The sequence below is a fragment of the Syngnathoides biaculeatus genome, chromosome 7, assembly GCF_019802595.1.
Source record: "Syngnathoides biaculeatus isolate LvHL_M chromosome 7, ASM1980259v1, whole genome shotgun sequence".
Lineage (NCBI taxonomy): Eukaryota > Metazoa > Chordata > Actinopteri > Syngnathiformes > Syngnathidae > Syngnathoides > Syngnathoides biaculeatus.
Genome location: NC_084646.1, coordinates 9,439,916 through 9,455,439, shown reverse-complemented (window position 1 = coordinate 9,455,439; position 15,524 = coordinate 9,439,916). Strand labels below are relative to the sequence as shown.

Sequence of the window (15,524 nt, the reverse complement as noted above, 5' to 3'; positions counted from 1 at the left end):
ATCAAGTTTAAAAAAACAGCCGAATGTGTCCAAAGAAACATTTTTTTGCACCGATAAATGTCATTTTCTCTTTGACCGAATCTATAGTCCATATTGTATTGTATAGGATATAGCAATATAGAATTGACTGTAGTTCATGCATCGTGTACACAAAGTGATTTTCAAAAATCCTACTTTGCATTACACTTTTTAAATGGTCATTAGCACACAGAGATGAGTAGAAACAGATTTTTTCTGTGCACAAATTTTAGATGTGTGGTCATTAAATTTACGCAATTTTATCATAAACACGTTAAGTGGGAGAGGCAAATACACAGCCTGAAAGCTCTCGTTCGGAACTGTCTTCTATTCCTTTTATCAAAGTGATGTGATATGACATTTCATTTCTTTCTTGACGAGTGATGCCCGAGTGTCATCCCTATAAACATTCCAAAATAGATATTGTAATGTAAAATACATATTACATTATTCACTTCAACGTCTACACGGAAAAAAAAAATATGAGCGGAGAGCGCGTCATCGCAAAGTTACGGAAGTGTCATTCGACATCCAAGTGGTCGCCGTATTGGCTGCATCCCCTGCCCGTGACGACACCCCTGACATTCGCCATTGGAAACACGCCGTGGCGCCTACTATTAGACACGCCCCTTCTGACATGGAAGCTCTTTTCGAAGAGAACATCTCACAATCGAGGGAAATGACCGGGGGAATATTACCCTATTGTTTCGAGCCAATTTAGATGATATGTGGATCACGGCTAAACCACTTTCCCGCCTGATCCACCCTCGCGGCAGTGAGACAAAGAAAGCTGTACACAACCTACCTGTCATTTGGAACCCACGAAGCTCTCGTCCTTTGCACCCGTGCAATCCATTTTTCACGACGAAACGGGTCTCTTGCAAACTTATGAAGGGTAAATCGATCCTCCCGAGCGTTCGAGCAATATCCAGCAATACAACGAGCCGGCATTTTGGCTAACACGAAGGACCAACGAGCTACCTTCCCCCAGGTAAACGCTCGGCATAAACAGAAAGACCGCTTGAGTGCGCTACTGCCCTGTACGTCACTTCCTGCTTCTTCTCGACAACAAATCCCTCGAGAGGATCTTCATGGCGGGAGTTACAAAAAGCCATATACGTCAAAATCATGTTTTGTGGTGAAAAAACGGCTGGGTCCGTACCAGCTGCGTTTTTTTCCATTAATAACACACTAAAAATCTCATTTCATGACAGTGGACCTTTAACGTATGGAGTAGGGCTGCAACAATTAATCTTACTTACATTTACACAAACTATGTACATTTTGGAAGGGGAGTTTCAATTAACTTTTGTTGTTTGTGCCAGGATGGTAATGGAAAGAGATTACTGTACACGGTTTTGAAAAAACGTGTCAAATGTTCACTTGTAATGACGTATTTAACGTCCACGTGGTCTCTCAAGGTCCCGCCGCTTCATCTGTCGTCACTGGCACACTTGTGATTTTCAGACATCCCCTCGCCAGCGATTCGTCCACGGCGCACATCGCAGTTTTTTTGCACGTGGGCTTCCCCATGTGTTTCACCATCCCCGCTTTGGCGGCGAACCGTTTGGAACACAGCGGGCAGGCGAAGCGTTTCTCCCCGCTGTGTCTCCTCATGTGCAACGTCATGTACTTTTTGACGGCGAACCCTTTGCCGCAGACGGGACAGGCGAAGGGCGTCTCGCCCGTGTGCTTCACCCGGATGTGAACCTTCAAGTCAAAATTTCTGGAGAAATCTTTAGGGCAGAGAGAGCATTTGTAGGGTCTGTTCCCGGCATGCGTTCTCAGGTGACGGATGAAGTAAACTCTGTTCTGGAATGTTTTGCCGCACTGGGGGCAGCAGAACCGCTCGGCGTCGGCGTCTTTCGGTTGGGGGTACGTCTTCGGGGGTTCTCCGGTGTCCGTCTCGGGAGTGTTGGGCTTTTCCTCACCCATATTCAATGGCGGAGCCACGTCGCACACTTCCTGAGCGTAAGCTTCTGCGGTCGCGATTTCACTCGAGGTGCTTGGTGTGTGTTCTTTCGAGTGTAATATGAGCGACGATAAACTGGAGCAGGTTTTAGTACAAACCGTGCAGGTGAAATGATTCTCCCCGGAATGTTTCTTCAGGTGCTTTATCAAGCTGGTCTTGTGTCGGAAACTTATGGTGCAAACCAAGCAAGAAAAGGGTTTCTCCCCCGTGTGCACCACCGTGTGCTTGATCATTTCGGACTTATCCCGGAATCTTTTACCGCAAACGGAGCAACCGAAAGGGTTCTCTCCGGTGTGTATTCGCATGTGTCGGTTCAAGTTCCCCGTATGGAGGAACGTTTTGCCACACTCGAAGCACGTGAACGGATGGACAACGTTGTCATTACCCTCCGCGGGGTCTTCCTGACTCAGTTTCTCCCTGATGTGCGTTCCGGCGTGCAACTTGAGGGATTCCTTGCTGGAGAAGCTTTTCTTACAAATGAAGCAGGCGAAGGATTTGACTGCAGCGTGCGTCCTCGCGTGTATCATCAGTTTGTATTTGTCGGAGAAGCTTTTGGAGCACACCGAGCAGGAGAAAGGAGTCTCCCCCGTATGTAATAGTTTGTGTCTCTGCATGTGATGCTTCATGTAGAATCCTTTGGCGTAAAAGGAAGAAGCGAACGGCCGCTCTCCAGTGTGCGCGATCATGTGGATTTTCAAGCTTCCCTTGTGAGCGAACGTCTTCCCGCATTGAAAGCATTTAAAATCTTGGTTGTTGTGATGAGTCTTATCACCTTCAGAGGTCTTTTTCGTCGTCACTTTTCTGTCATCGTCGCTGTTATCGGTGTCAGAAGACGTGGCGTCGTCCACGTCGGACAAGGGCGCGAGGAAGTTGGTGCTCTGGGGCTCCGCTCGGCTTTGAGCCGGGACTTCGTCGTCTTCACTCTTGACGGGGACGTTCAGCGCCGGCGAGCCGATGTCGGCCTCATCCTGCGTGGGATTGATCCAAACGTCCTCCTCTTCCTTTTTAATGTGGACGGGCTGTGCCGGATCCTCCTCCCGCTGCTGCTCAGAATGAAGGGGAACTTCCTCTTGACTCTCCGCTAACTCTTGTTGGACTTCTGCAGGAAATGAGAGAAATAAACGATTGGTCAAACCTTTCAAAATGCTGCACTTTTTCCAGTCATTTCAAACACAGAACAAATAATTCGATTTTGCCAAGGAAATCACGGACTCTTTCTCTCAAACAAAAACTTTTGACACCAATGGAACCGTTTATAATTCTCTCCGCCATGATTAAGGTCGCAGTTCTAGCTGAAGAAAAACAAAGTACATAACGCTGCCGCCACGTTACACAAGAGTACACAATACCTTTTAAAATGCTTTTTGTATATTATTTTCTGATTGTTGTTTTTCTTGAATACTCGTTAAGTGCACGAATTTTAGGTTTTAAGGTTAGCCATGAAATGAGTGAGACAGCAACAAGCTACTGAACGTGTGAAATGAGATTTTGCAGGAAAAACAACCTGCTGCGTGGAGTGCCGCATGCTGTTTGAAAAGGTTGTCGAGCAGTTCCCGTTGTCGCTCGTTCTCTCGACGAGTCCGAATATTTCCTCGACTGCCACCTTTAGTCGTTGCTTCGCCAAATCTCTCATAATTCTTACTTCACATTTTTTTTTTTTTTTGCAGCCAAACTCCAAAAGCAGCTAGCTGGTAAGCTAATGTGCCACACAGCACGTCTCGGCAATTTTTTTAATCTTACAAGAGACGCTCCAATTCGTCGCATCTGGTAAAATATATAGATTTATGTACGGGGTGAAATAAAAAGGGGTAATTAACAAAAGGAAACCACCATTACGATAAAAAAAAACAAAACAAAACAACGTGTTCCTAAATTGTTTACCATGAAGAAACACTGCGCTTGCGTGAAAGACTGTCTTTATGGCCGATACGGAAGGAGTTATCATTTGAAAACAACGATTTATAGATTATATTCACATACATCGCAAGTGGTGGAAACGTAATGTAGAAAGTCAATCAGACAAACGTAAAGGAATCCAAACCTGCTCTTTGCAGTCGAACATGAGGATTGAGAAGCGCGTCCAGGAGTTGGCGTTGTCGCTCTTTCTCCTCTTGGCTTCGACTAAGTTCCTCCTCGTACTCCGCTATCGTCATCTCAAACAGTTCAAATATTTCTTCGACGGCCACGTCGAGCCGCTGCTTCACCAACGTTCTCAGAATTCTCACTTTACACATTTTGGACACAATCAAAGTCGCTGCCCGCTTCGCTGTGGGTTGATAACGTCCGCAAATGTCTGCATTCACAGGATGGGAACGTCGGCGCTTGTGTATGACGCCACTTTTAGGCGACACAACAAAAGGGACTTCCTTACCCACGCATTTGTTCGAGGTGCTTTATTTGTATGCCAACAAATTACCAGACAAATTATTCTGGATGATTATTTTAGAAATATTTAATTCAAAATGTTGTTAATATTCGAGGTAAAGTGACATTGAAATTCAATATATGTATTATCACTTGCTGCACCCCCCTCTGCAGTTAAAAATGTAACTCGATTTCTCTTAAAGGGGAAATCCAGTGCTTTGCATGAACAGTGTATCAATAGGTCATATAATATGTACCTTATTTTGACAATGTGATATTAAATCCTCTCTCATTTAATCGTGTTTTGAGAAGATTTTTATCGACAATGATGAATTTTCAGGGGGCTACCATTTTCTGGAGTCACGTGATCTCCGGGCACGGATGTGACGTGTTACGTGCCATTCCAAACGCTCGATTACACAGGACACCCATTATGCCCAAGCGCTGATTTCTCGGATTTATCCCCATCTGATGAAGAAAGAGCAGTATCGGTTGATCGGGAAGACTTTGAAGAGATTTGAACCTGTGGCTGTAATTAATGTTAAATATTTGAATGGTTCTTCGGACGGGAATGACGCAGAGTCTGACGAGCGAGCTCGGCGGCGGGTCGCGAGCCGAGCTTTCAGGTGGTGGAGGCCTTTAGCCTAGCTTCGGGGTCCGGGGCTAAATGGCAGCGACCCTGAAAATTCGTTATTGTCGATAAAATCTTCTCAAAACACGATTAAATGAGAGGATTTAACATTACATTGTCAAAATAAGGTATATATTCCATGACCTATTGATACACAGTTTATGCAAAGCACTGGATTTCCCCTTTAAAGAACGCTCTGTAACACCTTCGTGTAGAATACATCATTTATTGATTCCTTGTTGCCTCTAGTATTTAATTGGAAACGTTACGTGTTACGGAATTATCCGAGTAAACTTTATCGTGTCTCTTTGTTGGATCAGGAAGAAATCCCGCCCATGTTATCGGACAAAAGGGGCTCGCTTGCATTGTCGACGTAGACGCTTCCCTTGCTTCAGACACACAAAATGGCGGACACGGGACTCCTGGGACTGCGGTGACGTCATTGGAAACCTATCCATTGGATGCTCATGGGAAAATCTTTTTGTCATTTTGAGTTTTTAAACTGTTCTTCCACTTTGTTTGTTACACTTCAGTAAAAATCAGTTTTTAAAAAAAACACAGCCGAATGTGTCCAAAGAAACATTTTTGCACCGTCATTTTCTCTTTGACCGGAGACATGTTGACAATCTATAGTCCATATTGTATAGGATATAGTTATATAGGATTAAGTTCATACATAGTGTACACAAAGTGATTTTCAAAAATCCTACGATGCATTACACTTTTAAAATGGTCATTTGTACAGAGTTGAGTAGAAGCACAGGTTCTATTGCACAAAATATTGATGTGCGGTCAATAATTAACGCAATTTTATCGTAAACGGGTCATGTGGGAGAGGCAAATACACAGCCTGAAAGCTCTCTTATATGACATTTCATTTATTTTTCTTGATGAGTGATGTCCTGTCCTAAGGAATATTTTAAAAAGTGTGTTTTTAAAAGTTTTTTTTTGTAATATACTTATGCACGTTTAAAGCCCACGTGTCATCCCTATAAACATTCCAAAATAGATATTGTAATGAAAAATACATATCACATTATTCACGTCAACGTCTATACGAAAAAAAAATATGAGCGGAGAGCGCGTCATCAATGCGCAAAGTTGCGGCAGTGTCGTTCCACTTCCAATTGGTCGCCATATTGGCTCCATCGACTGCCCGTGACATCACCCCAGACATTCGCCATTGAAAACACGCTGTGCCACCTATTATGGGAGACGAACACGCCCCTTCGGACACGGAAGCTCTTTTTGAAGAAGAGAACATCTCACAACCGAGTGAAGTGACCGGCGGAATATTACATTATTGTTTCGAGCCATATTTTGATGATTTGCGGATCACGGCTAAACCACCTTTCCAACCCGATCCACCTCCGCGCGGCGGTGATAAAAACAACGCCGTCCACGAGCGACGACGACACCCCAGCCAAGCCGCCTCCCCGTCCGATCCACTTCCGCGGCGAAGATGAGCCACCGCGGCCGACAAGGCCTGTGGAGATTCCTTCGTCATTTGCACCTGTGCAATCCATTTTTCACGACGAAACAGATCTTTTGGTAAAGTATGCAGAGCGACTCCATCCTCCCGAGCGTTCGAGCAATATCCAGCAATACAACGAGCCGGCATTTTGGCTAACACGAAGGAACAACGAGCTACCTTCCCCGAGGTAAACGCTCGGCATAAACAGAAAGACCGCTTGAGTGCGCTACTGCCCTGTACGTCACTTCCTGCTTCTTCTCGACAACAAATCCCTCGAGAGGATCTTCATGGCGGGAGTTACAAAAAGCCATATACGTCAAAATCATGTTTTGTGGTGAAAAAACGGCTGGGTCCGTACCGGCTGCGTTTTTTTCCATGAATAACACACTAAAAATCATGCATTTCATGACAGTGGACCTTTAACGTATGTAGTAGGGCTGCAACAAATAATCTTACTTACATTTACACAAACTATGTACATTTTGGAAGGGGAGTTTCAATTAACTTTTGTTGTTTGTGCCAGGATGGTAATGGAAAGAGATTACTGTACACGGTTTTCTCATGAAAAACGTGTCAAATGTTCACTTCAAATAACGCATTTAACGTCCACGTGATCTCTTAAGGACCCGCCGCTTCATCCGTCGTCACCGGCACACAGGTGTGATTTTCGAGCATCCTCTCGCCGGCGATTTGTCCACGGCACACGTTGCAGTTGACGTTTTTTTCCCCCGTGTGCGTCCCCGTGTGTCTCTCCATCCCTGCTGTGGTGGTGAACCGTTTGGAACACAGCGGGCAGGCGAAGCGTTTCTCCCCGCTGTGTCTCCTCATGTGCACCGTCATGTACTTCTTGACGGCGAACCCTTTGCCGCAGACGGGACAGGCGAAGGGCGTCTCGCCCGTGTGCTTCACCCGGATGTGCATCTTCATCTCCCTCTTGCTGGAGAAGACTTTGGCGCAGAGAGCGCAGTTGTAGGGTCTTTTCCCAGTGTGTGTTTTCAGGTGACGGATGAAGTGAGACCTGCGCTGGAATGTTTTGGCGCATTGGAAGCAGCAGAGCCGCTCGGCGTCGGCGTCTTTCGGGTGGGCGTACGTCTTTGGGGGTTCTTCGGTGTCCGTCTCGGGAGAGTTGGGCTTTTCGTCACCCATATTCAATTCCACGGCGCACACGTCCCGAGAGGGAGCTTCTGCGATCGCGATTTCACTCGAGGTGCTGGGTGTGTGTTCTTTCGAGTGTAATATGAGCGACGCTAAACTGGGGCAGCTTTTTGAACAAACCGTGCAGGTGAAATGTTTCTCCCCGGAATGTTTCTTCAGGTGCTTTATCAAGCTGGCCCTGTGTCGGAACCTCAGGGTGCAAACCGAGCAAGAAAAGGGTTTCTCCCCAGTGTGCACCATCATGTGCTTTATCAGTTCGGACTTATCCCGGAATCCTTTAGCGCAAACGGGGCAAGCGAAAGGTTTCTCTCCGGTGTGTATTCGCATGTGTCGGGTCAAGTTCCACTTATGGAGAAACGTTTTGCCACACTCGAAGCACATGAACGGATGCATACCGTCGTTATTACCCCCCGCGGGGTCTTCCTGACTCAGTCTCTCCCTGATGTGCGTGCGACGTGTAACTTGAGGCTTTCCTTGCTGGAGAAGCTTTTCTTACAGATGAAGCAGGCGAAGGATGTGACTGCAGCGTGCGTCCTCGCGTGTATCATCAGTTTGTATTTGTCGGCAAAGCCTTTGGAGCACACAGAGCAGGAGAAGGGAGTCTCCCCCGTATGTACTAGTATGTGTCTTTGCATGTGATGCTTCAAGTGGAATCTCTTGGCGCAAAAGGAACAAGCGAACGGCCGCTCTCCGGTATGCGTGATCATGTGGATTTTCAGGCTTCCCTTGTGAGCGAACGTCTTCCCGCATTCAGAGCATTTAAAGTCTTGTTTTTTGTAAAGTGTCTGATCACTTTTAGACTTCTGTTTCGTCGTCACCTTTCGGGCATCGTCGCTGTTATCGGTGTCAGAAGACATGGCGTCGTCCACGTCGGACAAGGGCGCGAGGTAGTTGGTCCTCGGGGGCTCCGCTCGGCTTTGAGCCGGGACTTCGTCATCTTCGCTCTTGACGGGGACGTTCAGCGTCTGCGAGCAGATGTCGGCCTCGCCCTGCCTGAGATTGATGCACACGTCCTCCTCTTCCTTTTTAATGTGGGCGGGCTCTACCGGATCCTCCTCCCGCTGCTGCTCGGAATGAAGGGGAACTTCCTCTTGACTCTCTCCTAACTCCTGTTGGACTTCTGCAGGAAATAAGAAAAATAAACGATTGGTAGAACCTTTCTGAACGCTGCACTTTTCCCCAGTGATTTAAAGCACAGAACAAAAATAGAAATCAATGACTCCAATTCGTCGCCTCTGGTAAAATATATAGATTTATGTACGGGATGAAACTAAAAGGGGCAATGAAAGTGCCACTGTCATGAAATGCATGATTTTTAGTATGTTATGAATGAAAAAACGACAGCCGACGTGGACCAATGTGCTTTTTCACCACAAAACATGATTTTGGACGTATACGGCTTTTCGTAACTCCCGCCATGAAAATCCCCTCGAGGGAAGAAGCATTAAGTGACGTACATGGCGGGACTGCCCTCAAGTCGCCTCGTTGGTCGTCGTTCCTTCGTGTTAGCCAAAATCCCGGCTCGTTGCATTGCTGGACATTGCTCGAACGCTCGGGAGGATGGATTTACCCTTCATAAGTTTGCAAGAGACCAGGTTCGTCGTGAAAAATGGATTGCACGGGTGCAAAGGATGAGAGCTTCGTGGGTTCCTAATGACAGGTAGGTTTGTATACAGCTACTAAAAAAAAAAAAAAAATAGTAGTTTGGGACGGACCACGTAATCCGTCTCTCACGATAAAAGATCCGCGACATATGACAGGGGTGTTAAATGTGTCGACGTGCGCGCCGGGATTCCCCAGAGAAGGCTGCCGCATCGCGCTACATACTCTCTGGGTGTCTGTCGCCACCGCGGCAGTATGTATGCGCCAGCTTGGCCGAAGCCGTGCTCATCCGCGAGGCGCGACACGGAAGCCTTCGCCGGATTCGACTAGCGTGGCTCATCTTCAGCGCCGAGGTGGCTTATCACGGTGCCGAGTGTCGTACGGTCATACTGTCGGGGAGTCAGTTGTTAGTTAGATATAATCTAAATATGGCTCGAAACAATACGATAATATTCCCCCGACACTTGACTCGACTGTGAGACGTTCTCTTCTTCGAAAAGAGCTTCCCGTGTCCGAAGGGTCGTGTTCGTCTCCCACAGTCCGGGCCACAGCATGTTTTCAATGGCAAAAGTCCTGGGTGACGTCACCGACAGTAAATGCAGCCAATGAATATGCGTATATGCGTGAAAAATGGCTTTATGGGGGCAAGTAGGGCCAACTTGACCTGGACGGACGTAGTTAACATTTTTTTCAAAGTCACTTATTCACATACAACACGAGTGGTGCAAACGTAATGTAGGAAGTCAATCAGACAAACGTAAAGGAATCCAAACCTGCTCTTTGCAGTCGAACATGAGGATTGAGAAGCGCGTCCAGGAGTTGGCGTTGTCGCTCTTTCTCCTCTTGGCTTCGACTAAGTTCCTCCTCGTACTCCGCTATCGTCCTCTCAAACAGTTCGAATATTTCTTCGACGGCCACGTCGAGCCGCTGCTTCACCAACGTTCTCAGAACTCTTACTTTACACATTTTGGACACAAAGTCACTCCCCGCTTAGCTGTGCGTTGCTAACGTCCGCCAACGTCTGATTTCACAGGAAGGGAACATCGGCGCTTGTATATGACGTCAATTTTAAGCGACAAAATGGACTTCCTTCCCCACGCATTTTTTACAGAAGTGCTTTACTTGTATGCCTACAAATGTTAGCGGTTCAGACAACAAGATAAATTATTCCTGATGATTATTTTAGAGATATTTAATTTAAAATGTAGTTAATTTTCTAGTTAAAGCGACATTTATGTCCAATATATAAATTATCACTTGCAGCTTGGACAGGGCGATATCGTCGGCGCTTGTGTATGACGTAAATTTCAAGCGACACACAAAACGAGTCAGCGGTTGACAAGACCGTTTCTTTTTGGATGATTATTTTATACTTAGATGATTTAAAATATTGCTAATATTTTAGCTAAAGCGATCTTTGTGTCCAATCACTCTACTATACAACTGTGGCTAACACAGGACTGTGGTATTTATTACTATGGTGCGTGAAATATCGGAATTCAGTTGTACAATCGTCCCTTCTCACACTTTTTAAAACTTTTTTTTTTGTTCATGCCATACACCAACATGCAACATCTCATTTATCCATCTATTTATATTTTCTACCATTGAGAAAACGTAAAGTTGGGACAAACTCACTGTCATTAAAGGCGTATTAATGTGGTAATTAAAGGTACACCTGGAATTTTTAAGGGGTGTTCCCGTAATTATTAAGTGTTTAATTAGTGTATTTACGTTAGTATAGTCTTGGGAATTATTATTTTAATGTTTGACTGAGCATTTTTCATCGGTGAGAATTAATGTCGGCAAAGCCTCGATTGTCCGATGTTTCTTCGGCGTTTTTTTTTACGTCTGTCGGATTTCCCTTTGGCACCACATTGCCCCTCACGGGTCATTCTTGGTACTACAACGGACATCCGCGTTGGAGGAGGAAAATCGCGATTATCGGTGGAGGTATTCTTGCATGTGTGATATCTTACACCATGTGAGGATTAGTTTGTGCAAAGGAAAATCGGTTAATCGAAAATCGTCAAGTTTTAACGTCTTAACCGATTTTTAATCATGTGCAGATATTTGCCATCAGATATAATGAACAGTCATGCTAATAATAATAGTAATAACTATCTGCTGGGGGTTTTTTTTGACAAAAAAATGAGGAAAAGAATCACTTTTCAAACACCAGACCACATGGCAATCACTGAGAATATATATATATTTTTAAAAATCATAATCAGGCCTTAACTATCGCTTATTGAAGGGGAGAATATGCTCAAATTCGGCCCTATTATATGTGGGTACCCTCACTTGGGCAAATCTTTTCGTGATAGTAGACAATCAGACCTTTATTGACTTTAATCACAAGTGAAGAAATTGCCAAAATTGAGTCCAAATACAGATTTTCTTGCACAATATGCATAGGGTCACCGATGTTCAAAAAATGGGTTAAAAATCAGTACGTTTTAGTCATTTAGTATTGTCGCGTTCACCAGACACTTGTGTTTGTTCACGTGGCACTTCCGAGTGAATCTTTTCTTGCACACGTCACAACTGAACGGTTTCTCCCCTGTGTGCGTCCTTCTGTGTCTCATCATGTCCCCCTTGATTGTGAATCCCTTTTCACAGAAAGAGCAGGTGAAGGGTTTCTCCCCCGTGTGCCCCCGGATGTGCGTCATCATGTTCCCCTTGCTTGTGAACCTCTTAGCGCACACCAAGCAGGCGAAAGGTTTCTCCCCGGCGTGCGAGCTCTTGTGCGCCATCGCTTCTTTCCTGCTGGAGAAGGTGGCCGAGCAGGCGGCGCAGGAGAACGGAGGCGCCCTGTTGTGTTTTTTCAAGTGCGTCAACATGTTTTCCTTCAGGGAAAATCTCTGGTCGCACACGGAACACGCAAAAGGCTTCTCCCCGGTATGCGTCCGGGCGTGCCGAGTTAAGTGCGTCTTCGTGGAGAACGTTCCGCTGCAAACGGGACACGAGAAAGGCTTCTCCCCCGTGTGGGTCCGCATGTGTAACAGCACGTTCCCTTTCGTTGTAAAGCGTTTATCGCACAAGGAGCAAATGAAGCGTTTCTCTCCGGTGTGCGTCCTCGCGTGCCTCTTCAAGTGCGCCTTCGTGGAGAAAGCGCCGCTGCACTCTGAGCAGCCGAAGGGTTTCTCACCGATGTGACATCTCAGGTGAGAGATCAAGTTCTGCCGGTGGCGGAAGGTTTGAGCGCAAACCGAGCAGCGGAAGGCTTTCTCCTCGGCGTGGCACCGCATGTGCGAGAGCAGGCAGTCCCGGCGGCTGAACATCTTGCTGCACGCCGAGCAAGCGAAAGGTTTCTCACCCGTGTGGCGTTTCATGTGCCGGTTCAAAATCCCCCGGTCGCCGAACATTTTGCCGCATTCGGAGCATCTGAAGTGTTTCTTCGATACGCTGCTCGCCTGCGAAAGTTCTTTGGCGTCATCGCTTTGATCCATGATGTCGTCAGAGGAGTGTGACATCATGTCGTCCATATCTGATAAAGGAGCAAAGCTGTCTGGTTGCGATCCTCCACAATGTTCTCCATCTTCTCCACCTTCCAGAAATCTGCTCTGCTCCTCACTCGGACTGCGATGACGCTGCGACGGCAAAGCTCCGTCGTCGTCCTCACTCTTCACGAGCACAATAGTCAGCGGAAAATTGGTGACATCAGCCTCCACCCGCTCCCCGTCCTGATTGGTCCAAAAGTCCTCCTCTTCCTCTTTAATCCCGGGGGGCTCAGGCCCGTCTCGACTTTCCATCGTCAGATGCTGGATGTTTTGTTTGACACCTGGAAAACAAATTGTTTAGAACCGGTGTGTCATGTCAAATGACCAAATTTCACTTAATTGCTCATATTAATATTTATTTACAACATACGATGTATCTTTGTTGGTCAATCTAAGGCAGTGGCGTATAAAGACAGATGCAACAAATAAATGCTTTCCTATTACATAACAGAAAGTCCTTATGGACTTTTTGTGACATTTTTGTCGGTTGGTGTGCCGTGAGATTTTTTAAATGTAAGATATGTATTTGCCTATGCACAAAAAGGGTTGAGAATCACTTGTTTAGAAGATGTTCTTGTTGGTCCAAATGTGATTAGAGGTGGGTAGTAAATGAGCTACTCTCTCATTACTTGAGTTATAGTATTCGAAAGTAACCTTTACTTTCATACATTTATGATTATTTTTTTCTACTATTCATTCCTTGACTATTTACATATTTTGCTTCCGGTACCCATCTCTGCTCCTCAGTTTACAATGGAGTTCCGCTCCCATGGCAGCAATGATCTTTTTCTGTTTTTTTGGTTGGATTTTTGTCAGATTTTCTTGCCACTTTTTTTAAAAAAATGATTTTGTCACATTTTTGCCAGGTATTTGTATTTTTTTACAGTTATTACCTGACAAAAAGGCACTAGGTTTGTGAAATTTTTGTCAAATACTTTTTTTAAATCACAAAAGTGTGTGCGTGACTAAAAAAAAAAAATTATTCACATTTTATTTTGTTGTGTTAAATTAAATGTGTTATACAATGCAGTGTATACCCGATTATCAAATTCATGGACAACTATTTTTTGATAGGATTTTTGTCAGATTTTTTGCCACTTTTTTATTGAACTGATTTTGTCAAATTTTTGCCAGATATTTGTATATTTTTTTTACAGTTACTACCTGACAAAAAGGCACTAAGTTTGTGAAATTTTTGTCAAATACTTTTGTTTTAACTTTTTTTTTTAAATCACAAAAGTGTGTGCGTGACTTTAAAAAAAAAAGCAATTTCTTCACATTTTATTTTGTTTTGTTAAATTAAATGTGTTATACAATGCAGTGTATACCCGATTATCAAATTCACGGACAACTACATTTTGGTTGGATTTTTGTCAGATTTTCTTGCCACTTTTTTTAAAAAAACTGATTTTGTCACATTTTTGCCAGATATTTGTATTTCTTTGAGTTACTACCTGACAAAAAGGCACTAGGTTTGTGAAATTTTTGTACTTTTTTTTTTGTTTTTGCTTTTTTTTTTAAAAAAAATCACTGAAGTGTGTGAGTGACTTTCAAAAATACTTTCTTCACATTTTCTTTTGTTGTGTTAAATTTAATGTTATACAATGCAATGTGTACCTGATTATCAAATTAATAGACAACTATTTTTGATCATTAATTCATCATTTAAAGATCTTTATCTTAAAATGGTCCAAATCCTTGGAATTTCAGCCTCTCAGCAGTAAACTGTCAGATCACGGTATGACACGGTATGATCATGAAAGCAGGCTAATTAATGCTGTCTTTCATCAAAATAAGATGTTTGCAAACATCTGGTTGGACTTTGGAAAAAAAAATGATGAACATTTTTGCCTCAATTCTGACATGCTACAGACCAAATCACAAACTTAACCATAGTCACTTTATATTTGTGCATTTTCTCCACTGCCAATATGAAGCAAGGTCCTGGCTTTAAATCAAGTAATGGAAAATAAACACTTTTAACCAATTCAGCATTGGACATTATAAATAATCAAAAGATTAACCCATCGTAAAAAAAAAGAAAAAAAAAACGTTAGTTGCAGTCCGAGGAGAGTACTATTTTTCTTTATTAAATAAAAAGACGCGAGCAAAAGTTGGTGGTGCATTTCTTGGTGGCTGAAGTAAACTGAGTGACGAGTTTGTTCACGGAATGAATTAAAATTGAGATTCAGGGTACCACATTTTCTTACCTACGCTAACAGCTGATTACTGTAAATATATGGGGGGGGGGGGAACCACTTAGGAAACACTACCAACAATCCACGCGAGGTACTTCACAGACTACAAAAACGAACAGAGAAATTATTAATGTTTCTTCTCGTACGATGTTAACATTTGAATCGTTTTTTAAAAAATATTTTTACAAAGGCAAGCTCATTCCTGCGTCTGTTTGTAGCTAGCATGCTAAGCTACCTGGAGAGCCTCACAAGTCTGCCAAGACGAACTTATCGCAAAATGTGATATTTGCTTTTTTGATCAAACGTCACGCATGTAACTACCAAATTGACAAACAAAGACGAAAAAAAAAGTAATACAGACGTTGAATTCACGACGTTTCTCTTTGCTCCACTGGGAAGATTTTGCTAACTTCCGGATTGCTCTTCTTTGTTGGTGAGATAACCTCGGTGTCGCATTGCCGCCATCTTGGAGAGGTACTCGTCTTCCTCCGTCCACTTGATTAGCGAGCGATATAATATATCCACCCATCGATTATCTGAGCCGCTTATCCCCACGAAGTCGCGAGAGTGCTGGAGACTATCACCGATGGAGATGGACAACAGTCTC

At 44.2% G+C, this 15,524-nt stretch overlaps 3 protein-coding genes across 4 annotated transcripts; all 3 read right to left on the bottom strand.

Moving 5' to 3' along the window:
- Positions 1-692: 692 nt before the first annotated feature.
- Positions 693-4,343, bottom strand: LOC133503840 (gastrula zinc finger protein XlCGF57.1-like). The gene is made up of 2 exons (XM_061825803.1): positions 4,032-4,343; positions 693-3,089 (listed from the first exon to the last, which is right to left on the bottom strand). The coding sequence occupies exons 1-2, from the start codon at positions 4,222-4,224 to the stop codon at positions 1,435-1,437; spliced, it is 1,848 nt and encodes a 615-aa protein (XP_061681787.1). The 5' UTR covers positions 4,225-4,343; the 3' UTR covers positions 693-1,434.
- A 274-nt stretch (positions 4,344-4,617) lies between these two features.
- On the bottom strand, positions 4,618-10,369 carry LOC133503841 (gastrula zinc finger protein XlCGF8.2DB-like). 2 transcript variants are annotated; one of them, XM_061825804.1, is made up of 2 exons: positions 9,990-10,369; positions 4,618-8,734 (listed from the first exon to the last, which is right to left on the bottom strand). In XM_061825804.1, exon 2 carries the CDS (start codon positions 8,005-8,007, stop codon positions 7,078-7,080), a length of 930 nt encoding a protein of 309 aa, XP_061681788.1. In that variant the 5' UTR covers positions 8,008-8,734; positions 9,990-10,369; the 3' UTR covers positions 4,618-7,077. The 2 variants fall into 2 exon arrangements, with proteins under 2 accessions (XP_061681788.1, XP_061681789.1); XM_061825805.1 differs by having other exon boundaries at positions 5,540-8,734; positions 9,990-10,360.
- Positions 10,370-11,173: 804 nt separating this feature from the next.
- Positions 11,174-15,423, bottom strand: LOC133503435 (gastrula zinc finger protein XlCGF57.1-like). The gene is made up of 2 exons (XM_061825089.1): positions 15,279-15,423; positions 11,174-13,000 (listed from the first exon to the last, which is right to left on the bottom strand). Exon 2 carries the CDS (start codon positions 12,969-12,971, stop codon positions 11,676-11,678), a length of 1,296 nt encoding a protein of 431 aa, XP_061681073.1. The 5' UTR covers positions 12,972-13,000; positions 15,279-15,423; the 3' UTR covers positions 11,174-11,675.
- Between the last annotated feature and the right edge of the window lie 101 nt (positions 15,424-15,524).